The sequence below is a fragment of the Heterodontus francisci genome, chromosome 41, assembly GCF_036365525.1.
Source record: "Heterodontus francisci isolate sHetFra1 chromosome 41, sHetFra1.hap1, whole genome shotgun sequence".
NCBI lineage: Eukaryota > Metazoa > Chordata > Chondrichthyes > Heterodontiformes > Heterodontidae > Heterodontus > Heterodontus francisci.
In genome coordinates, this window is record NC_090411.1 from 16,955,392 (window position 1) to 16,977,795 (window position 22,404).

The following is a 22,404-nucleotide window of genomic DNA, read 5'->3' on the forward strand; positions in this document are numbered from 1 at the left end:
TTATTTATAGCTGAATAAAGCTTACAACAATTTAGGAAGTAGAATTAGCTGGGGTAGAGTTTGTCTGCAGTGCAGGCAAAGCTGAGAGATGCAAAGCTGGAGCATCACAGGGTCTCCACTGGTGGGTGGGTGTAATTACAGCATGAACATTGCAGCAACTTAACAAGAAGTGAGGCTTCATAGGAAGGAAATGTGCATAGACACAAAACTTTTAAAATAGTACAGAAGGTGAGTGGCCAACCTTGAAAAGAACCTGGTTATTTTTGTAAAAACTACATTTGCCACAAATCAACCAACTTGGCTGGTAACGATAATTTGAGTTCTCTTTTGACTACTCCTGCAATCGGTTGTAAATCAGGATATGAAGGACTTGGTTGTGTATTTGGCACTGTGCCATTGCCAGTGAATGGATGAATAGATAAAATTAAAAGGTGTTGAAGGGAAAAAAAATAGGAATTATAGAATCGTACAGCACAGGAGGCAGACATTCGGCCCACTGTATCTAAGTCGATGAGTTGCCATATATTTAATATTTAGCACAGAAAAGCAAAAGGACAGGCAGCGTTTTGGAAAATCTGAGTAAACAGTTTAATGAATGTCACCAACAACCTGATTGGTGTTTTCTTGTGTGCTGGCATGTTTACTGTTCAATGACCTTGGCCACTGGTCCAAGTAACCGTTTGCTCACTGTGCGAGCTCACGTGACTCTGATAAGCTGTAGGTTGCATCACAACCCAAGCTCAATCCTTTTCTGAAACAATATTTACACATGTGCGATCTGGGGAAAGAGAAGTCAGTGTTTTAGTGGTTGGTCCCAGTGCTATGACTGGGTCAAACTCTAGTCAATCAACTTCTCCATGGGTGACTGTCAATCAGGAAATTAATTTAGCAGATGTGGATTTCAGTTTAGAATATAGTACCGGCCAGAGATTTCAAACTTTAAGAAAGAAATAAAGAAAATTAAGAGTAAATCAGATAATAATAGGAAGAAATCAAATAAAAGAATAAGCATCTTATTCAGCCCTATGAGAAGTTGAGTAGACTGGGATTAAATTCCCTAAAATTTAAAAGAATGAGAGGTGATCTCATTGAAACATATAAAATTCTTAAGGGGCTTGACAGGGCAGATGCTGGGAAGATGTTTCCCCTGGCTGGGGAGTCTAGAACTAGGGGGTCACAGTCTCAGAATTTAGCTATTTAGGACTGAGATGAGGAGAAATTTCTTCACTCACAGGATTGTGGATCTTTGGAATTCTCTCCCTGAGAGAGCTCTGGGTGCTCAGTTGTTCATATTCAAGACAGAGATCGATAGATTTTTCGATACTGAGGGTATTAAGGGATATGGGGATAGTGCAAGAAGGTGGAATTGAGGTAGCTGATCAGCCACAATTGTATAGAATGGTGGAGCAGGCCTTGAAGGACTGAATGGCCTACATCTGCTCCTGTTTCTTACGTTATGTCCTGAGGGCAACCCGAGTTGCTTTACAGCAAATGGAAAAATTACTGCTGTTACGTAGCAGGCAATTTGCACAGAGCAAGATCTCCAAAAAGCAAATGAATGAATGACCAATTAATCAGGTGGTAGTGCTTTAAGGATAAACGTTGGCCAGAACGTTGAAAGACCTCCTTGTTGTTCTTCAAATAGTGCCATGGGTTCTTTTATGTCCAGGCAAACAGGGCCTCGGTTTAATTTCTCGCCTAAAAGATGGCATTTCTGGCAATTCAGCACTCCATCAGTACTGCACTGTAATCTCAGCCTGTCGTGTGTACTCAAGTTACACAGCTTGAACCCACGACCTTCTGATAAACAGCACAGGATGTTACCACACAGCAGGTCTGGCAGCATCTGTGGAAAGAGAAGCAGAGTTAGCGTTTCGGGTCAGTGACCCTTCTTCGGAACTGAGTTCCGAAGAAGGGTCACTGACCCGAAACGTTAACTCTGCTTCTCTTTCCACAGATGCTGCCAGACCTGCTGAGTGAATCCAGCATTTCTTTTCAGATTTCCAGCATCCGCAGTATTTTGCTTTTATTACAGGATGTTATCAACTGAGTCAAGCTGACAAAAATTAAAATGAGAGGATAGAGAAGGCAGAGAAAATGAGGGTTTAAAAAAAGAGGTAAGAGAGAGTAGAAGTGTTTAAAACTATTTTATCTGAAATCTCAAAAGAGTTTTTGTTTTATTCTTTCATGGGATGTGGGCATCTCTGGCAAGACTAGCATTTGTTGCCGATCCCTAATTGCCCTTGACAACTGAGTGGCTTGCTAGGCCATTTCAGAGGGCAGTTAAATGTCAACCACATTGCTGCGGGTCTGGAGTCAAGTGTAGGCCAGACCAGGTAAGGACAGCAGATTTCCTTCCATAAAGGACATTAGCGAACCAGATGGGTTTTTACGACAATCGATGATAGTTTCATGGCACCATTACTGAGACTAGCGTTCAATTCCAGATTTTTATTAATTAAGTGAATTTAAATTCCGCGAGCTGCTGTGGTGGGATGTGAACCTCTGTCCCCAGGGCATTAGCCTTGGTGGCAAGCCCAGGAAGGACAGAGTTATTCTGCTAATTTAAGGGTCAATAAGAAAGCCATGAGAAAAATTCAAAGACAAAAAATACACCCTGGAGGGATGCCCTCAGCTCATGAAATTCCTACCTGACATAATCATTCCAAAGAAACTTTTTCCGTGGTCCCATGACTCTTCGGCCTGGCTTATCGTCATCTTCCTCTTCAGAACCATTTTTGTCTCGGTCCTCTTCATATGCCATCCTGTAAAGGCACCCAGCCCATCAGTGAGAAGTGAGAGAGCTGGGAAACGGCATCTGCCCCTGCTTCAACAACACCACACCCCGACTCCATCCCACCACCACCCTTTCTCCCTTAGATCTAGAAACACCTGATGTTGCTGCCTATTTTCTGCAATATCTGCAGGTACAGACATTGAATGTGACCCTTGTAGGGAACAGGAGCAGAGCGCACTGGGCATGCGCAGTCAGAGCGTGCATCTGGCATGCTGCAATACAAGCAAATGAAAATTAAATACTCCAGAGAGAACCCACTTCCTCCACCCCAACACTTATAAATTACCACGGCTCCGTGGACCTGCAACAGACCAGGAGAAAAGGGATTTCGGGGTCTGGACACACAAATTACTAAAAGTTACTGCACAGGTACAAAACAAAGTAACCAAAAAGGCGAATGGAATGTTGGTCTTTATCTTAAGGGGTCTGGAATAAAATGGGGAGGAAGTTATGGTTCAGTTGTACAGAGCCTTGCATTCAGTTCTGGGCATTGAACCTCAGGAAGATTATATTAGCCTTGGAGAGGATGCAACGCAGTTTCACCAGAATACAATTGGGCCTAGAAGGATTACACTACCAAGGGTGTATAAGCGTAGCTTGTATTCCATTGCGTTTAGAAGATTGTGGGGATGGGATTAAGTGAGAGAGAGAGAGACTGGGAAACAGTTGCAATTGGATCTTGCATCGAGAGTCACTATCCTGTATGACACTGAGCTTCTATTCTGTAATGCAGCACAGTTTGACACTGGTATATTCCACTGTTGGTTCAGTCTGCTTTTCAACATGTGTATAACACAACTGCTTTAAGAAGTGATTGTTAACATTGTAGGTCCTGGTCCCAGTGTATGTGGCGCTGATTAACATCAATATCAACCCCCAAGCTGAAAGGCACTCTCTGCCTGCAATGATTGTTGTTGCCTCACACGAAGGGCGGGTTTGATGCCTCAACATGTTAGTCTGTCTGTGTTTGCAGCTTGTTCACCTCTTCCCAATCCCTTCCTCACTCCATGTCCATTCTACAGTATTAGGGACACAAGCCCTGGGGTGATTTCCTCCATCCTGAGCTCTTGGCTGTTGCTCCAGCTGAGATTTCTGCAACATTGTCCGGTTCCACCATTGCTTTAGTCCACCTGCTGCTGAAACCCTCATCCATGCCTTCGTTAACTCCAGATTCGACTAATCCAATGCTCTCCTGGCCAGGCTCCCATCCACTATCCTCTGTAAACTTGAGCTCATCCACAATCCTGCTGCCTGTAGCCTAACTCACACCAAGTCCTGTTCCTCCTTCATCCCTATGCTTGCTGATCTACATTAATATCCATCTGGCAATGCCTCGGTTTTAAAATTCTCAACCTTGCTTTCAAATCCTTCCACGACCTCACTCCTCCCTATCTCTGTAACTTCTTCCAGCCCTGCAACTCTGTGCACTCTTCTAATTGTGTCTTCTTGTGCAGCCCTGATTTGCATCACTCCACCAACAGCAACAGTGCCTTCAGCTGCCTAGGCTCTAAACACTGTAATTTCCTCCCTAAACCCCTCCACCTTTCTCCTCCTCTAAGTCTCTCCTTCAAACCTACTTCTTTGACTAAGCTGTCCTAATATTTCCTTCTGTGCCTTGGTATCAAATCTTGTCTGATAATGTTACCGTGAAATGCCTTGAGATGTTTTTCTATGCTAAAGGTGCTATATAATTGGAAGTTGTTGTTGTTGTTGGACTGAATTTAGGATCTGCTAATCTGGATGACTCAAGTGTTACACCAGGTGGGGTTTTAACACACAAGCTCAAGGGACATTTCTCTAGACAGTTCGCCCTTGCTTGTTTTAAACTGGCAGCTCTGAGGGAGTGAGACTTAATTCAGAATGACTCACTTTACAATTTTCCCTGTGGAGAAACGTTTGGCTCTCTTTATAGTGCTACCACATCACACAAAGAATCACAGGACTGAACTTGTGCTTTAACAGTCCAGGTGAGAGTGTTGAGACTCCAGAGTAATGTGTTGATCTAAATTTTAGTATAAACATCTAGAAAGTGCAAGGAAAATTACATCAGGAAAAGCCAATGAACTCTAGCAACTTATTTCACAGAGAACTTCATTCACCATGACTTTTATGGTACTTGTGTTTGGGAGAGGATTTGAAAAAAAAAGAAAACAATTGGAAAAGAAGGGTGAAGGTGCACTTACTTGGCAAACCGGGCCTGTGTATGTGCTTGCAGTTCCTCCTGGTATTTTATCAGCTGTGCCGGCATCACATTTGCCACTGCTTGCTTCAGCTTTTGCGTTGGATCCCGTAACCGCTCATCCTGGGAAAGCAACACAAACACTGAGTAAAGAAAAGTGTTTGCATTTCTATAGTGCATTTCACAACTCCAGGATGTCCCCAAGTGCTTCACTGCCAATGAAGTCATTTTGAAGTGTAGGTACTTTTGTAATGTGGGAAGCGTAGCAGCCAATTTGCACACAGCAAGCTTCCACAAACAGCAAAGTGATGATGATCTGTTTTCGTGATGTTGGTTGAGGAATAAATATTGGCCAGGACACCGGGGCGAACTCCCCTGCTCTTTTTCGAATAATGCCATGGGATCTTTCACATCACCTGACAGGGCAGATGGGGCCTTCGTTTAATCTCTTATTCTAAAAACAGCACCTCTGACAGTGCAACCAATACTGCACTGCCTAGATTATGTGCTCTGGAGTAGGGTTTGAATCCACAACCTTTTGACTCAGAATAAAAGGGTGCTACATACTGAGCCCCAGAGTAAACATGGAGATCATATACAGTCGTCAAATTTAGCAGAGTTAAAAGGTGGGCAGTAAATGGACCAGGATGTGCAAACATAATCCATTCCCATTTTAAAAGCATACACTTTGTACTTAGATAGTACTCTCATTTTATTTATAATTAAAGAACAAAACTTACGGCAATTTATGAAGCAGACAACTTTTGAAGCATCAGAATTTCTCACCAGAACAGACCCAAGGAACTGGAGATGCAAACCTGTGGCCCTGCCGCACCACCGCAGGGGGAGGTGTAATTACAGTGTGACAAGTTTACATAGGAAATTTCCACTTTAAATGCGATGTAGAAATTTATAATGGGAACGGTAACATAATAGTGACAATGAGAGAAAGTCAAGTTTTATAGACTGGAAGTGCATTTTTAGTATTTTGTAGATAATGCTGGGAAGTCCAAATTACAGCCAAAGGGCCCTTTGCAGCTTGGGAGCTCCAGCTATGCAGCCCGTTAAACCCCGAGTGAAACATTTCTTACTCTGCTTGGTACCTGTGTTTCAATTTCACAAATCTGGAAAGGGCTGTTCTGATTGTAGATCCCTCACTGGTGAAAGAATCTACCATAACTTATCTCAAGGAGGGGTAGAAGATGTTTAATTTGTGCTTCATTAACATATAGGCAAAATTTTATTAATTTTTAATTTAGCAGCGGCGCTCAATGTTTTATGTCGTTGCAGTTTCTATGTGACTCATATGTGATTCTGTGATAGGGCTCAATATTCGGCCACTAATTGACACTTGGAGACAGAAGGTTGGACACCCCTTGGATAACTGCAACGACGGCACATATCACAGCTACACTCAGCCATTCACCCCCACCCCCAGTATATGGTGGGGTGGGGGGAATGACACTATTTGTCTCCCTGAGAAACCCATACTGTATTCAGGCCTCTACAGCACCACAGTGATTGGTAATCAGGTATGCACCCTCTGAAGGGATACAGAGCAGCTCAGGACAGATGCTCAGTTACTACTGATCTTCTCGTGAACACTGCACTTGGAATGATAGAAAGGAAGAAGTCAGGCCTTGTTAAACTTGGAATCCCTTCCCTTCCACCCAGAGGCTAATTATAACATCCCAGTGTTGCTCAGACTGAGAGTCATCATCTCAGCAAAGATTGAGAATCAAAGCTGGAACCTGCTGGCCTGTATGATTGACACACTGCCCTTGCCCTGCTTTTGCTCTATGAGCATTTTATTGGGCTGAGGATCTGCATAAGACAAAATTGTGTGTTTGAAAAGCAGAAACACAAATTCTGCATACTAGCTCTCGAGTTCTTCGTACCTGCTCATTGAGGTGTAGTTTCTTCAGACGTTTCATTAGTGTGTCCTTGCTGCAGGGCAAGAAGGAGGCCAGATAGTTGTACACTCCCGAACGCAGTGTCACATTCAACTCCTGTACCTGTAGCTCAATGCTGCACACAGACAGATAGATAGACAAGCAGACGCTACCGTTAGCAACAAGATAGCAACAATGAAACTTAAGTATAAACCCCCTGCCACTATTGCTCTCTCTCTTCTCCTCCCAAAACTGAAACTTGCAAAACATCCAACAGCCTCATTACAGAATGCGTCTTGCACTTTAGGAGTTCACATGCAATGAATGTCACTTTGTGCGTACACGGGGAAGAAGGAAGTCATCATTTAATAAATGAACTATTTTATGTTGGTTCTCAGTTTGGCCCCATTACCATCTTTAATGCTTATATCAGTACCGAATAAGACTATTCAGCCCGTCGAGCCGTTCTGCTATTCAATCAGATCATGCCTGATTTCCTTTGCATTATGTGGGAATTTGCCTGAAGTTTAACCACTGTTACGGGGTTTATACTCCAAAGTTCTACCTATTTTTCTTAGAAAATTGCAAAGCAGGTCTTATCCTTGATCTCAGAAGTTTGAAGAAAGCAGAATACTTACTCCAACAGGATAGTGTTAATATCCGGGGTGAAGAATTTCTTCTTTCCTTCCCCTTCAATGACTTTTCCAGCCTGAGTGACAGACAGTAACATTATTAAAGGTACAGGCTAGTGTTGTAGGATTGCCTTTAAGAATGATGTCCCTTTAAGATCTTAATATGCTAATGAGCACAGTACCAGGATGCAGTCATGGGACTACAAGCCAGGGTCATTCTGCAACTGTAACACCCAGAGTAAAGTTCTGTAAATAGTTTGCTCTGTACTGTACATAATAGTTTAGCTGCAATAAACCTGTTTGAGATCTTCAACCAACTGGACTCCAAACATCTCATTTATGTTGCATCAGACAACATAAAAAGGAACTCATTACATGGTGGCAGCTGTGGTAAGAAAAAAAAGTCTGAGTTGAATGCCACAGGTAAAACTTTGAAAACTACCCTTCCTACAGCCAAAAGAGAGAAAATTCAAGAGAAATACTGACCCAAACAGTAGAAAAAAAAAACTCACCTCAAGCTGTAGAAGACAGAGCACAGAACAACAGGTTGCAAGTAAATCGGGTGAGTCACTGTGCCAACAGTCGAGGGATACCGGTTTAAAAAAAAAAATCTCTGAAGTGCTTAAAAGATTGAATTTGTCTAAAGACTCCGTGAAAAAAAATGGGGAAGACCCGACTCCTCTCCCAGGCTGATTGAGGTTGCGCCATTGCAGGTGTCTGATTGCAAAAAACGCGGGAAAACCCCACTCACTGAAGAGCTCCCATTCTCGCAGCCACAGCTATAAAAATACCATTAAACTACTTCAGCCTAAAGAACATAAATTCTATAAAAAAGCAATTTAACTGCCTAGTGAACAGCGGTGTAAACAGACAATCTTAAGTGCCGCAAACAAGATAAACACAGAGCACTGTCAAACACTTGCTCCTCTCAATCCAAGCAGCTAGTCTAAATAACAGCGTGTTTCTTAAAGGGGAAACAGCGCAGAGTCATAGAACAAACCTTAAAGCAAGTTTTAAGCAGAAGAACAGCAGGAAGATGGATATCAAATTTTCCAGCATCAACTGGAAGGCCATTGATATCCTATCTGTGTTCAAACCTTTTAAACAAAGAATGCAGCTATGCTTTACAGACCAAGTGATTGTTGAACCAGAAAAACAGGCTGTAAAAGTACTGATAGCAGTTGGAAATGAGGGATTACATAGAATCAATACCTCTGGCGTACCTGAAAAGAACCAGAAAAATCCCGCAAAGATATGGAAACTGCTAGAAGATCAGCTCCGGTTACGAGTGAATTTTAAAATTCACTGCCAGGAACTGATGTCCTACAGGCAACAGCCACAGGAATCAATAGACCAGTTCGTCAGCATGTGCCATAATATGGGCAACAAGTGCGATTTCTCAGAAACAGATGTCAGAGTGACTAATGGAGCTGGTGATTGTATCAACACCCATTGAAGCATTTCAGAAAGACCTTTGGGAAAAAAGGTCACAGCATGGATGCGCTGCTAGAAGATGGTAGGAAATACAGAGCCATTGTAACTGGACAACAGCATCTGCAAGCACCAGTTGCAGCCAACAGAATCGGCACCATAACCAGGTCAAAAAGAGCAAGCAAGCTGTGTGGTAGGCGTGGTTGGTCCCACTCAGCACAAAGTTGACCCGCATTTCGAAACCTATGTAAGGCATGCGGTACAAAAAGACACTGGGCCTGCCTATGCAAGAAATCTAGCTCCAAAGATGCAGCCAGAAGTCACAGTAGGATACAAGCAAACAAATGACAGATGCAGCAACAGCAGCAAGAACACCAGAGACCTGTGTAAACGCAAACCAATACACAATGTCCACAGCGAAACAAACCTAAGACAAGACTCAGAGAAAAGCAATTCTCAGCCAGATGATGATCAGGAGTTCTACATTGTGAACCTGACACACTGTGTTGAAGTCAAACAACTGGAAGCTTTCGACACCATTAACATCATGTACCCAAAGAAAGCAGGCTAACATACACTCAGAGTTAAGACTGACACCGGAACTCGTGCAAATACCCTACCAGTCCAAATCCTGAAGGATATGTACCAGAGTCGTTGGAAATCAAAGATACAACCGAACAACTGCCAAGTTATCTGCATCAACAGATTACCCATCCATGCAGTGGCGCACCAACAATGCAATGCATCTATGGTAAGTCGACATGGAAACCACAAATATTCTACCTGGTAGACACGAGCAGACCAGCAGTAGCAGGACTACCAGCATGTAAGGACCTCAACATCATAACTATCCACGAGGTCACCAAGGTACCAATTATAGCAGAAGAGACCAATGGTACCCACATTACGTCACAGTTTCTCCAGGATCTCAGTAGCTCTGGTTTGTAGAGTGTCAGCCTCTTCTCAGAGACGCCACTCCAAGGCCTGGCATCCATTTTCTTTGACTACACCTCCGTGAAGCATGTTGCGTCATCTTTCCACATTAAAGGTGCTATATCACGAGTGGGGGCGGAAGGAGGAAGAGTTCCATGATTCTGGCCCGGTGACGATGAAGGAAGGGCAATAAATATCTAAGTCAGGATGCTGTGCGACTTGGAGGGGAACTTGGGTGTTCTGTACATAAGGACAGGATGAGGCTGAGCTATTAAGGGACCCATATTTGAACAGTATGCCAACACTCACCATCTAGGTCTGCACATGAACAATGCCTGGTGGGGCACTCGCACCGAGGTGAGTGGGCACTCCCTCCGAGGAGGCAAAAGGAGAAGAAAATGAAGAATTAAAGTAGGTCCCTCCGAAGGTCTTGTGTGTAAAGACCTTTGATGCAGCACAGAGGTTCATTTTTTTTTTTTTAACAACTGGCTTACAGCTGGCCTTACCACTTATTGAAAGGGGGCAGGGAGGGGGGAGGAAATAAAAAAATCAAATCAGACAGGGCTCCCACTCCTGATCACTCTCTAGTTATCCTGTTTGAAAATGGTGGACAGGATTGGGTTCTGCTGTGACAAAACTCATGGTCAAACAACTTGAGAAATAGGTATTTGGGAAAAGCTTTGGATGGATGGATCAACAGTCTTACTTATCAATTTTTGTTTCCTGTTTCTCTGTTCCCTTTTTTTATCCAATTGAAATGGAATCCCTCCCCACCCCCACCCCCCAACTCAAGCACGTTTGAGTACTCCGTCATCATTTCATTTGAAAAAAGGTCACGGTGAAACCTAAAGTAAAAGCAAAATACTGCGGATGCTGGAAATCTGAAATATAAACAAGAAATGCTGGAACCACTCAGCAGGTCTGGCAGCATCTGTGGAAAGAGAAGCAGAGTTAACGTTTCAGGTCAGTGACCCTTCTTCGGAACTCGACTAACGGTCAAACCTATCTGTGTTGTGGTCATGGTTTCCTAGATGCTCCCCTGCCCTTACATTACTGACCCCAGGAACAGCAGCACCTCCAGAGAATAAAAATTGGAAAATTGAGCTGATCTCTCCTAATGCCACTTCATGATTTTACAGTCAAGTACTCACATGGGTTTCGTTGTTCGAATGTACGCGACATAGTGCCTTAAGATCATGGATGCGTTTTTCAAGCTGGGCAGGTAACCCTGCTGGCAACTCAGACACCTGCTTTTGGCTTTGGGCTGGCAAGGTGAAGCTTGAGGATATTATGGTGCTGCTGCTTTCCTCAGTTTCGGAGGCTGGGCTTCCGCTCGGCGTTTCCGCCAGCAGCTTATCTATGTCCAGGTCCCCAAGCAACTCCATGGCATTGGCTGCTTCCTGAAGTAAATCGTTCTCGTTGGAGTTCCCCAGAATGGCAAAGACCTGGTCGGAGGCAGTCAGGCTGATCTCGGAACCACCGGAGTTCTTTACACCCAGCTCGAGGGCCTGAAAGGCAGGCTGCGGTTTCACGGTAGTCTCCTGCTTTTTCATGGCTTCTTTCTCCTTCTGGAACTTTTTGAGCATTTCGGCCAACGAGAGGGTGTCGCTGTGATTTTTCCGCTTCTTTTTATGTTTGTCAGCGTTGAGAGCCACCACTCTGAAAGAGAGCAGAGAGGCGTTTATGGTGGTGTAGTGGTTACTTTAGTGTATTAATAATCCAGAGGACATGCGTTCAAATTCCATCACAGCAGTTTGAGAATTTCAATTCAGGTTTAAAAAAAAAGCAGAATTAAAAATCTAGCATCAGTAAAAGTGACCATGAAGCTGTTGGTTTGTCGTGAAAACACAACTGGTTCAGTAACGTCCTTTAAGGAAGGAAACCTGCCGTCCTTTCCAGTCTGGTCTATATATGACCCCAGTTCCACATCAATGTGGTGGACTCTTAACTGCCCTCTGATGTGGTCCAATGAGACACTCAATTGTATTAAACTGCTTCACCAACTTCTCAGGGCAGCTAGGGATGGGTAATAAATGCCAACCTTGCCAGCGATGCCCACATCATGTGAATTTTTTTTAAAAACTCAGGTAAAAAGACATTACAAACAACAAAAAAAACAGGAAAATGTTTATGTTTACCTAACAAAATCATGAGGGCATGTAGCTTTGAAATAAGCAATATTCTGACAGTGACATCACTGGTAATTACAAAGAAACACAACCAAGCTGCCAGATCACAAAGCTGGCACTTGAACTGATTTCTCAAGACTGGGAAGGGCGAGTGGGAGGTGCGGCTGGTGGGGGGGGGGGGGGGGGGGGGGCGGCGATGGTGGTGATGGCAAGAGAACAGATTAGGGAAAAAAAAGTACAAGCTTTTGAAAAAATTGTCAAGCCTATTATGGTGCAGCAGCAGAATCAGGAACATCCACAACGGTGATAACGGAACTGACATGTTATAACTACAGGGGCTGTCTTCTCTAGAAATGAGAAGGCTGAGGGGTTACTTAATAGAGGTCTTTAACATTATGCAGTGATTTGATAGAGTAGATGTAAAGATGTTTCCACTTGTCAGGAAGTCCAAAACTAGGGGCCATAAATATAAGATAGTCACTAACAAATCCAATAGGGAATCCAGGAGAAACATCTTTATCCAGACAGTGTTAGAATGTGGCAGTCATTAGATGAGGTGAATAGCATAGATGTATTTCAGGGGAAGCTAGGTAAACACATGTGGGAGAAAGGAATAGAAGGTCATGATGATAGGGCGAGATGAAAGGGGTTGGGAGAGGTTCATGTGGGGCATAAACGCTGGACCAGTTGGGCCGAATGGCCTGTTTCTGTGCTATACATTCTATGTCCATGTAATTCTATGTAACATTGACGGTATGGAGTGCGAAGGATTCTGCGTTAATCTCTACTCTGGTCACTTCCCAGTCCAACTAGCGACAAGCAATATTTGTGGCAGCTTCATGCAAGGAGCTGAGGGAAGCTGCAGAAACTCCACCCACCATCTGGGGCATGTTGATTATACTGTAGGAGCAGGCCACCCACTCTCTTGCCAACAGAAGAATTAGCTAACAAGAAATTATCACAGAAAAGAAAATGTGTTTTCAATCTTTTTTTTGATTGGTATTCTGCATCACCAACATTACTTCCCTGTTCCTCAAATTGCTGTAAATTTCACTATTCAACTATAAATAAAATTTTATCCAAATATTACATGAAAATAAGGACAGCACCTATGACTTAAAAATAGGGTATTAAGTCTGAGCACCCAGGCTCAATTACTCTTTGCTCCCTAGGTCCTGAATCCCATATCACAGGAAAGTGACTAGTGGTAAAGTTCAAAGTCCCACAAATTAGATCCTGAAGTCTGTTACAGATGCAAAATAACGTTGAGAACAAAAAAAAAGGAAGCCTTTTGTGCTGTTGCATAACCACTGATAAACAATTATTCTTTGATTGACCTCAGGATATGTCCAAGAGGAATTAGCTTCTAACTAACCTTGAGATGGGCCTACTCACACCTTGTAGCCTTAAAGGGTCAAACCTCATTATACACAGCAGAATATTACAGCATGTGTTAAATGGCATAATACTTCTATCTTTCAGGTATCCTGGAAGGGACAGCAGAAGTTTACCAGTGCTTTGTGCTGGTAAATTGCATAGTTTTAGCCGATAACTGCAACAGCAACCCAGCACACTTTGGGATCCCTAAAATTTGGCTCTTGCCAACTTGTGCTAAGTTTAGCCAAGTGGAGCTTGGACACATAGAATCATAGAAAGTTTATAGCACAGAAAGAGGCCATTTGACCCGTCGTGTCTGGGGAAAAAAAGAGCCACCCAGCCGAATTCCACTTTCCAGCATTTGATCCTTAGCCCTGCAGATTCCGGCACTTCAGGTGCACATCCAGGCACCTTTTAAATGAGATTAGGTTTTCTGCCTCTACCACCATTTCAGGCAGAGTATTCCAGACCCCCACCACCCTCTGGGTGAAAAAGGTTTTCCTCATCTCCCCTCTAATCCTTCTACCAATCACTTTAAATCTATGCCCCCTCGTCATTGACATCTCCGCTGAGGTCAATAGGCCCTTCCCATCCACTCTATCCAGGCCCCTCACAATTTTGTACATCTCAATCAAATCTCCCCTCAGCCTCCTCTGCTCCAAGGAGAACAACCCTAGCCTATCCAATCTTTCCTCATAGCTGCAATTTGCTAATCCTAGCAACATCCTTGTAAATCTCCTCTGTACCCTCTCTCGTGCAATATATATCCTTTCTGTAATGAGGTGACCAGAAGTGCACAGACTCAAGTTGTGGCCTAACTAATGTTTTATATAATCCCAACATAACCATCCTACTCTTATATTCTACGCCCCAGCTAATAAAGGAAAGGATTCCATATGCCTTCTTAAACACCTTATCGACCTGTCCTGCTACCTTCAGGGAGTGGACATTCACTCCAAGGTCCCTTACTTCCTCTACAGCTCTCAGTATCCTCTCATTTATTGTGCATTCCTTTGTCTTGTTTGACCTCTCCAAGTGAATCAGCTCACACTTCTCTGGGTGAAATTTCATTTGCCTGTTTTCTGCCCACCTGATCAGTCTATTGATATCTTCCTGCAGTCTACAGCTATCCTCCTCGCTATCAGCCATATGACCAATCTTTGTGTCACCTGCAAAGTTCTTGATCATTCCCCCTATATTCAAGTCAAAATCATTTATAGCGCAAAAAGCAGGGGACCTAGTACTGAGCCCTGTGGAACGCAACTAGAAGCAGCCCTCCAGTCGCAAAAACACCCATCAACAATTACCCTTTGTTTCCTGCCACTCAGCCAATTTTGTATCCAGCTTGCTACATTCCCCTGGATCCCATGGACCTTTTTTTCAACCAGTCTGCCATGTGGGACCTCGTCAAAAGCCTTACTAAAATCCATGTAGACCATATCAACTGCACTACCCTCATCAATCCTCGTTACTTCCTTAAAAATTTTAATCAAGTTGGTCAGATACGACCTTCCCATAACAAATCCAAACTGATTATCCTTGATTAATCCGTTCCTTTCGGAGTGACTGTTTATCCTGTCTCTCAGAATTGATTCCAATAATTTGCTCACTCGCCTGACTGACTCGCCTTTAATTATTCAGTCTATCCCTCACTCCCTTTTTAAACACAGGTACAATGTTAGCAGACCTCTATTCCTCCGGCACCACACCTGTATCCAGTGAGGATTGGAAAATGATAGTCAGACCTTCCGCTATTTCCACTCTGGCTTCTTTTAACAACCTGGGGTACATTTCATCTGGCCCTGGTGACTTATCCACTTTCAAGGATGCTAATCTCCTTAATACTTCCTCTCTCCCTATGTTTATCACATCCAATACTTCACATTCCTCCTCCTTGACTACAATGTCTGCATCGTCCCCCTCTTTTGTGAAGACAGACACAAAGTATTCATTAAGAACCATACCAACATCTTCCACCTCCACACATAGGTTACCTCTTTAGTCTTTTATAGGCCCTACTCTTTCCTTAGATATCCTCTTACTCTTAATATATTTACATCCTTGGGTTATCCTTGATCTTGCTTGCCAATATTCTTTGCTTTCCTAATTTCTATACTCCTCTAGGCTTTCTGTAGTATTGTGTTCTCAGTGTCTGACATAAGCTTTCCTATTCCTATTCTGCCTCATCATTTCCTGTAAGCTTCTTGACATCCCGGGGGCTCTAGATTTGGCTGCCCCACCCTTTTTCTTTGTGGGAACATGTTTATGCTGAATCTCTCCCTTTGAATGCCTCCCAATGCTCTGACACTGATTTACCTTCAAGTAGCTGTTTCCAGTCCACTTTTGCAAAATCACTTCTCAGCTTAGTAAAATTGGCCTTATCCCAATTTAGAACTTTAATTCCTGTTCTATCTCTGTCCTTTTCCATAATTATGTTAAAACTAACTGAACTATGATCACTACACCAAAATGCTCTCCCACTGCCACTCCTTCCACCTGCCCGGCTTCATTATCCAATACCAGGTCCAGAACTACTGCCTCTCTTGTTGAACTTGCTACATACTGGCCAAAAACGTTCTCCTGAATGCACCTTAAGAATTCTGGTCCTTCTATTCCTTTAACATTGAAACTATCCCAGTTAATATTGGGGTAGTTAAAATCCCCTATTACTGCTCTATTGTTTTTGCACTTCTCAGAGATTTGCCTACATATTTGTTCTTCTATCTCCCCCTGACTGTTCAGGGGTCTATAGTACACTCCCTGTAGTGTGATTGCCCCTTTTTTGTTCCGAAGCTCAATCCATACGGGCTCAGTTGATGATCCTTCCAACATATCATCCCTCCTCACAGTTGTAATTGCTTCTCGAACCAAAATTGCCACAACCCCCCCTCCCATTTCATCCCCCTCTCTATCCCGTCTGAAAACCCTATAACCAGGAACATTGAGCTGCCATTGCTATCCCTCTTTAAGCCACGTTTCTGTAATAGCTATTAAAATATACTGACATGTTTCTATCTGTGCCCTCAGCGCGTCTGCTTTATTTGCTATATTCCTTGCATTGAAGTACATACCCTTGAACACTGACAACCTTCTTTTAAACATTTCTATCCTTTGTTTTCTCTGCTTTCCAGACTCCCTCACTAAATTTCTGCCTTCCATTTCCAATTTTGCCCCATCTGAGTCTACCCTCAGGTTCCCATCCCCCTGCTAAACTAGTTTAAACTCTCCCCAACAGCACGAGCAAACCTCCAGGCAAGGATATTGCTCCCAGCTCTGTTGAGGTGCAAATCGTCTGACTTGTACAGGTCCCAATGCCCCAGGAATCTAAAGCCCTCCCTCCTGCACCATCTCTCCATCGCGCATCCATCAGCTCTAACCTCCTATTTCTATGCTCACTGGAAGTGGCACTGGAAGTAATCCAGAGATAACTACCTCCAAGGTCCTGCTTTTTAATGTCTTACCTAGCTCAGTTCACAACATGGTGAGAATTGCAACACAAGGTCAGGACATCAACTTCAATATTCTGTGATCCACGACTTCAATTTACTAAAAGATCTGAACACCCACCATTAATTTGCCTGAAAGGGTAGTGGCAGCAGACTCAATAGTACCTTTTAAAAGGAAAGTGAATATATAATAAAAAGGAAAAATTGTCACGGTTCCAGCAAAAGAGCCGGGGAGTGGGACCAATGTTCCCTCTAAGTTACACGGGTGCATGGCTGTGCAACAATTGAAAATGTTCCACGCAGAGAGCAAATAGGCCATGCACAAGAAACATTCCCTCTGGCCATAACCTTCCAATCTTCTTTAGTTACAGGGGCTGGTGCCAGAGGACTGGAGAATTGCAAATGTTGGCACCCTTGTTCAACAAAAGGTTGTAAGGATAAACGCAGCAACTATAGGCCAGTCAGTTTAACCTCAGTGGCTGGAAAGCTTTTAGAAACAATAATCCAGAACAAAATTAACAGTCAAGGGAGGATTAATTAGGAAAAGGTAGCACAGATTTGTTAAAGGAAAATCATATTTAACTAACTTGATTGAGCTTTTTGATGAGGTAACAGAGAGGATTGATGAGGCTAATGCAGTTGATGTGGTGTACATGGACTTCGAAAAGGCGTTTGAAAAAGTGCCACATAACAGGCTTGCCAGCAAAGTTGAAGCCGATGGAATAAAAGGGACAATGGCAACACGGATACGATGTTGGCTGAGTGACAGGAAACAGAGAGTAGTGGTGAACAGTTGTTTTTCGGACTGGAAGGAGGTTATGTAGTGGGGTTCCCCAGGGGTCGGTTCTGGGACCACTGCTTTTCTTGATATATATTAATGACCTAGACTTGGGTGTACGGGGGAGAAATTCAAAATTTGCAGATGACACAAAATTTGGAAGTACCGTGAACTGTGGAGGATTATGATGGAAGTCAAGAGGAAATAAACAGGCTGGTGGAATGGATTGGCACCTGGCAGATTAAATTTAATGCAGAAAAGTATGAAGTGATACATTTGGTAGGAAGAAAAAGGACAGGAAAATAAAGGGCATAATTCTAAAGGGAGTGTAGGAACAGAAAGACCTGGGGGTATTAGTTTAGTTTAGAGATACAGCACTGAAACAGGCCCTTCGGCCCACCGAGTCTGTGCCGACCATCAACCACCCATTTATACTAATCCTACACTAATCCCATATTCCTGTCACATCCCCACCTGTCCCTATATATTTCCCTACCACCTACCTATACTAGGGGCAATTTATAATGGCCAATTAACCTATCAACCTGCAAGTCTTTGGCATGTGGGAGGAAACCGGAGCACCCGGAGGAAACCCACGCAGACACAGGGAGAACTTGCAAACTCCGCACAGGCAGTACCCAGAATCGAACCCGGGTCCCTGGAGCTGTGAGGCTGCGGTGCTAACCACTGCGCCACTGTGCCGCACATATGCACATATCATTGAAAGTGGCAGAACAGGTTGAGAAAGTGGTTAATAAGGCATACAAGGTCTTGGGCTTTATAAACAGAGGCATAGAGTATAAAAGCAAGGAAGTAATGATGAACCTTTATAAAACATTGCTTTGTCCTCAATTGGAGTATTGTGTCGAATTCTGAGCACCATACTTTAAGAAGGATGCAAAAAAGATTGATGAGAGTGGTTCCAGGGATGAGGGACTTCAATTATGTGGATTGGAGAAGCTGAGGTTGCTTTCCTTTGAGAAGAGAAGATTGAGAGGAGATTTGATAGAAGTGTTCAAAATCATGAGGGGTCTAGACAGAGTCAATTGGGAGAAACTGTTCCTGTTGGCGGAAGGATCGAGAAACAGAGAACACTGATTTAAGGTGAAAGGCAAAAGAAGCAAAGGCGACATGAGGAAAAATCTTTTTTACACAGTGAGTGGTTAGGCTCTGCAATGCACTGCCTGAGAGTGTGGTGGAAGCAGATTCAATCATTGCTTTCAAAAGGGAATTGGATAAGAACCTAAGGAGAAATAAATTGCAGGGCTATGGGGAAAGGGCTGTGTTGCTTTTGCAGATAGCTGGCATGAACACGATGGGATGAATGGCCTCCTTCTGCACTGTAACCATTCTGATTCTTAAGATGCACACGAGCAGCTGTGTTGCAATCTTAAAGGGATTGTGCTGCACACAGCAAGTAGAAATTAAAGGTAACATTGAGTAGGACTAACTGCATATCTCTTTTCAAGAGTTTCACAGGAATGGTTGGTTTTTTTTGTATTCACTCTCCTTTAGGTTACTGCAGATATTACCCCTAACCCAAGAGGATGGGCAAAAAGTTGCACAACTGACCATATGTCCAATTTTTCCTCCCTTTAGGAATGGGCTGCACCGAGTGGTCGAGACTGGATCCACACTGCAGGGGGCCTCACATCCATAAACCCATGTTGTGCCAATCAACAACAACGTAGATTTATACAGTGCCTTTAACGTAGCAAAATGCCCCAAGGTGCTTCACAGGAACATTATTCAACAAATTCTAACCCTAAGCCACAAAGGGAGATATTAAGACAGGCGGCAAAAAGTTTGGACAAAAAGGTAGCTTATAAGGAGCCTCATAAAGGAGGAGAGAGAAGCAGAGAATTTTCAGGAATTCCAGTGCTTGGAGCCTAGACAGCTGAAAGCATGGCTACCAATGGTAGGATGAAGGAAATTGAGGATGCACAAGAGGCCAGAATTAGAGGAACACAAAGCTCTTGGAGGTTTGTAGGGTTGGAGGAATTTAGAGAGACAGGGAGTGGCGCGGCCATGTAGGATGAAAATCTTTAATTCAAGGTGTTACCGGAGCAGGCGCCAGCATATGTCAGGAGCAACGGGGTGATAGGTGGACTGAACTAGGTGCAAATTAGAATACGGACAGCAGAGTTTTGGATAAGCTTGTGTTTATGGAGGGTGGTAGGTGGGAGACTGTCCAGGAGAGCCTTGGAAGAGTCATGGAACGGCAGAACATGCTGGATCTCTACAGCACCGTGGCTAAAGCAAACCCTCCAATACAAGATGTGCCATCGCATGGAATCACCTGCTCTGGAGGAAATGGAGAGGAAACCCAACATATTAGCATAAGAAAAGTCAGGGATGAGAATAGGCGATGCAGCCCCTCCTTCCAGTATTGCATTAACTCTCCCATCTTATCGCATTTTGAACATCTTTATCTAAACTGCAGTCACAATCTTTCAGTGACCGTGATTGATGACACCACTGCCATTCCAGCAACTGAACACGACTTACTCACCCAGACTCCTTGGAAACCTTCAGCTTCCTTGACTTTTTCTCTTTCATCCCGCCTTCATCCTTTCTTCTTTGTTTTTTCACTACCCTGTCTTCTCCATCTTTTAATTTTTGTTTCTGAAAAAAAAAGCAGGTTTTCTGCTTATTGTCAAGTTTGTAAGAACACACATATACGGGACAACCCTTCAAATCCTTTCCTAGTTTCACGCAAGACCTAAAATGGCGCTTCATCAATATTTCAAAGTCTGTTAAAAAAAAAATCATTTTTAAAAAGAAAGAAATTGAATTATATGGCATCTCAGGAAGCCTGGTGGAATTAGTCCCTATGGAAGATCATTGGCAACAGAAAGCTCAGCAAATAACAAAAAGTTGTAAACAGACGATTCTCACCTGAAGAACGAAGGGGGGAGGGTGGAAGATATTTTTTCACATAGAGGCTTAATAGGCTCAGTGAAGGCAATGACTAGACTATATGAAAGTGAATTGGATAAGCAAATATTTATGAATGGTGAAGAAGTGGAAAATGGGATTTGAGTAGATGGTCCCAGTTGAAATGCTAGCATCAGATTGCAAATCATCAAGAACCAGAATAGGAGGCACTTTTGGGGCTGGGTTGAGGGGTCATTGACACATGTGCCCAGTGGATGGATCAAGTAAACATTATGTAGAGCGAGTGCCACAGAGCATGCACTGCACAACTCCAAACTCAACCTGCAAAGGGGAAAGCCATTGAAGACATTAATGTGAAGCTCTTGTGCCTCGTCTGATTGCAGAGGGTTACAGGAAACTGAGAGACTGCTCACCCTCTTCATTGTGTCTGGGGTGGGAAGGGGGTCAGAATATACATTATTTGCGGTATTCTCCAAGTTACACAATCTGCCATTGAATTAAAATCAACGTGCAACTTACTTTAGGCGACTTAAGTCTTTTCTTTCCTGCCATATCTTCATCTTCAGTGTCGGAGGTCTGCCGGAACTGTAGCGTTCCCGTGTTTATGTAAAATCCTCCGTATTTTGTTGTCAGGGAGGCCGGAACCAACTCGTCGTACTGGAAAATAAATTCAGGTTTCAGCAGGAGCCCTTGCTAATTCCAGTGCTGAGAGCTGGAACTTTCAGTCTGGGTTAAACAGAGGAGTGTGCAGTGTTGAAGTGGTTGGAGCTACCCGGTTTACATTGCTCACAGCTTGGTCACCGTAGTTTAATCTGAAATATATGCATTTTTGGTACGTATGGCAAAACCCTGTACATGTCAAAGGTTGCAATAATACACGTGTCTACAATACATTACTCATTGGTCACACTTTTCTGTCAACTTTTTCCATTATGAATTCCTGTGAACACATTCAAAATAGAAAATGCAGAGAAACCAACTCTGACTCTCAAAATGCTGTAAATTTTGCAATTTAACCATGAATATCAAAGAATTACAATAAAAAACAAATATAGAATATATGACTTCAAAACGCACTTAGGTCCAGTTATACCCCCCTCTTCACCTGAAGAGCAGGCTTGTTCTTGACTCCTTGTGTGCAATGCCACAGATCATATAATCATACTGCACAGAAGGAGTCTGTTCAGCCCATCATGCCGATGCAGGCTCTTTGAAAGAGCTATCCAATTCATCCCAGTTCCTGCTCTTTTCCCATAGCCCAGCAATTTGTCTGCAACTGAAATTTTGTTGCTAGCCTTTGCCTTCACTGCAGTGATCTGTAAGATGTTTCAGGATATTCTGAGGACATGAAAGGCACTGTATAAATGTAAGCTTTATTTTTCTTTCCCTAATTCACTTCATAGCCAGAATAAATGGAGCTCACGGGAATTCACATCGCATGCCCTCCACATTGATGTCATGTGGTACGTGTTCAAGAGGTGGCTTCACTTTGGGCTCACGTCAATTTGGAGTGTCATGATTTGCCATATGAATGTGAGAAATGCATCATTAGATAAAGGCTGCTGTCAGTGCTACTTTCACCTTCCATTTCCAGGATGAACCGAGTTTGAGAACCATTAGTAGACATTCAGGAGAGTTACAGGTGAAAAGAAAAGTGCTCTGAAAATGTCACCCCATCCCCCAGAGGGAGACCATCGCCCCTTCCGGCTATCATGGTCGTGAAATTGCTTCCCAGAACCAAAAGGATGCTGTTGTACATATTTTCCTTATTGCATGATAAAACTGCAGTCTGCACTGGTGTGTACTCATGCTTTCAGTGCTGAACATCCTCTGGATTTGAAAAACACAAGATAACTCATATCAACTAACACATGCAAGACTGAAACGCTAAGTTACTTCTTCCACAACACTT

General features: G+C 43.2%; 1 protein-coding gene across 1 annotated transcript in view; it reads right to left on the reverse strand.

The window, feature by feature from the left end:
* LOC137353280 (ubinuclein-2-like) overlaps positions 1–22,404 on the reverse strand; it is a 73,361-nt gene that overhangs the window by 32,188 nt on the left and 18,769 nt on the right. The window contains exons 4-10 of the mRNA XM_068019380.1: positions 21,012–21,149; positions 20,107–20,219; positions 11,016–11,523; positions 7,507–7,577; positions 6,875–7,004; positions 4,981–5,099; positions 2,652–2,765 (exon numbers count right to left, since the gene is read on the reverse strand). Coding sequence (XP_067875481.1) covers positions 2,652–2,765; positions 4,981–5,099; positions 6,875–7,004; positions 7,507–7,577; positions 11,016–11,523; positions 20,107–20,219; positions 21,012–21,149 — 1,193 coding nt within the window. The remainder of the gene's footprint in view (positions 1–2,651; positions 2,766–4,980; positions 5,100–6,874; positions 7,005–7,506; positions 7,578–11,015; positions 11,524–20,106; positions 20,220–21,011; positions 21,150–22,404) is intronic.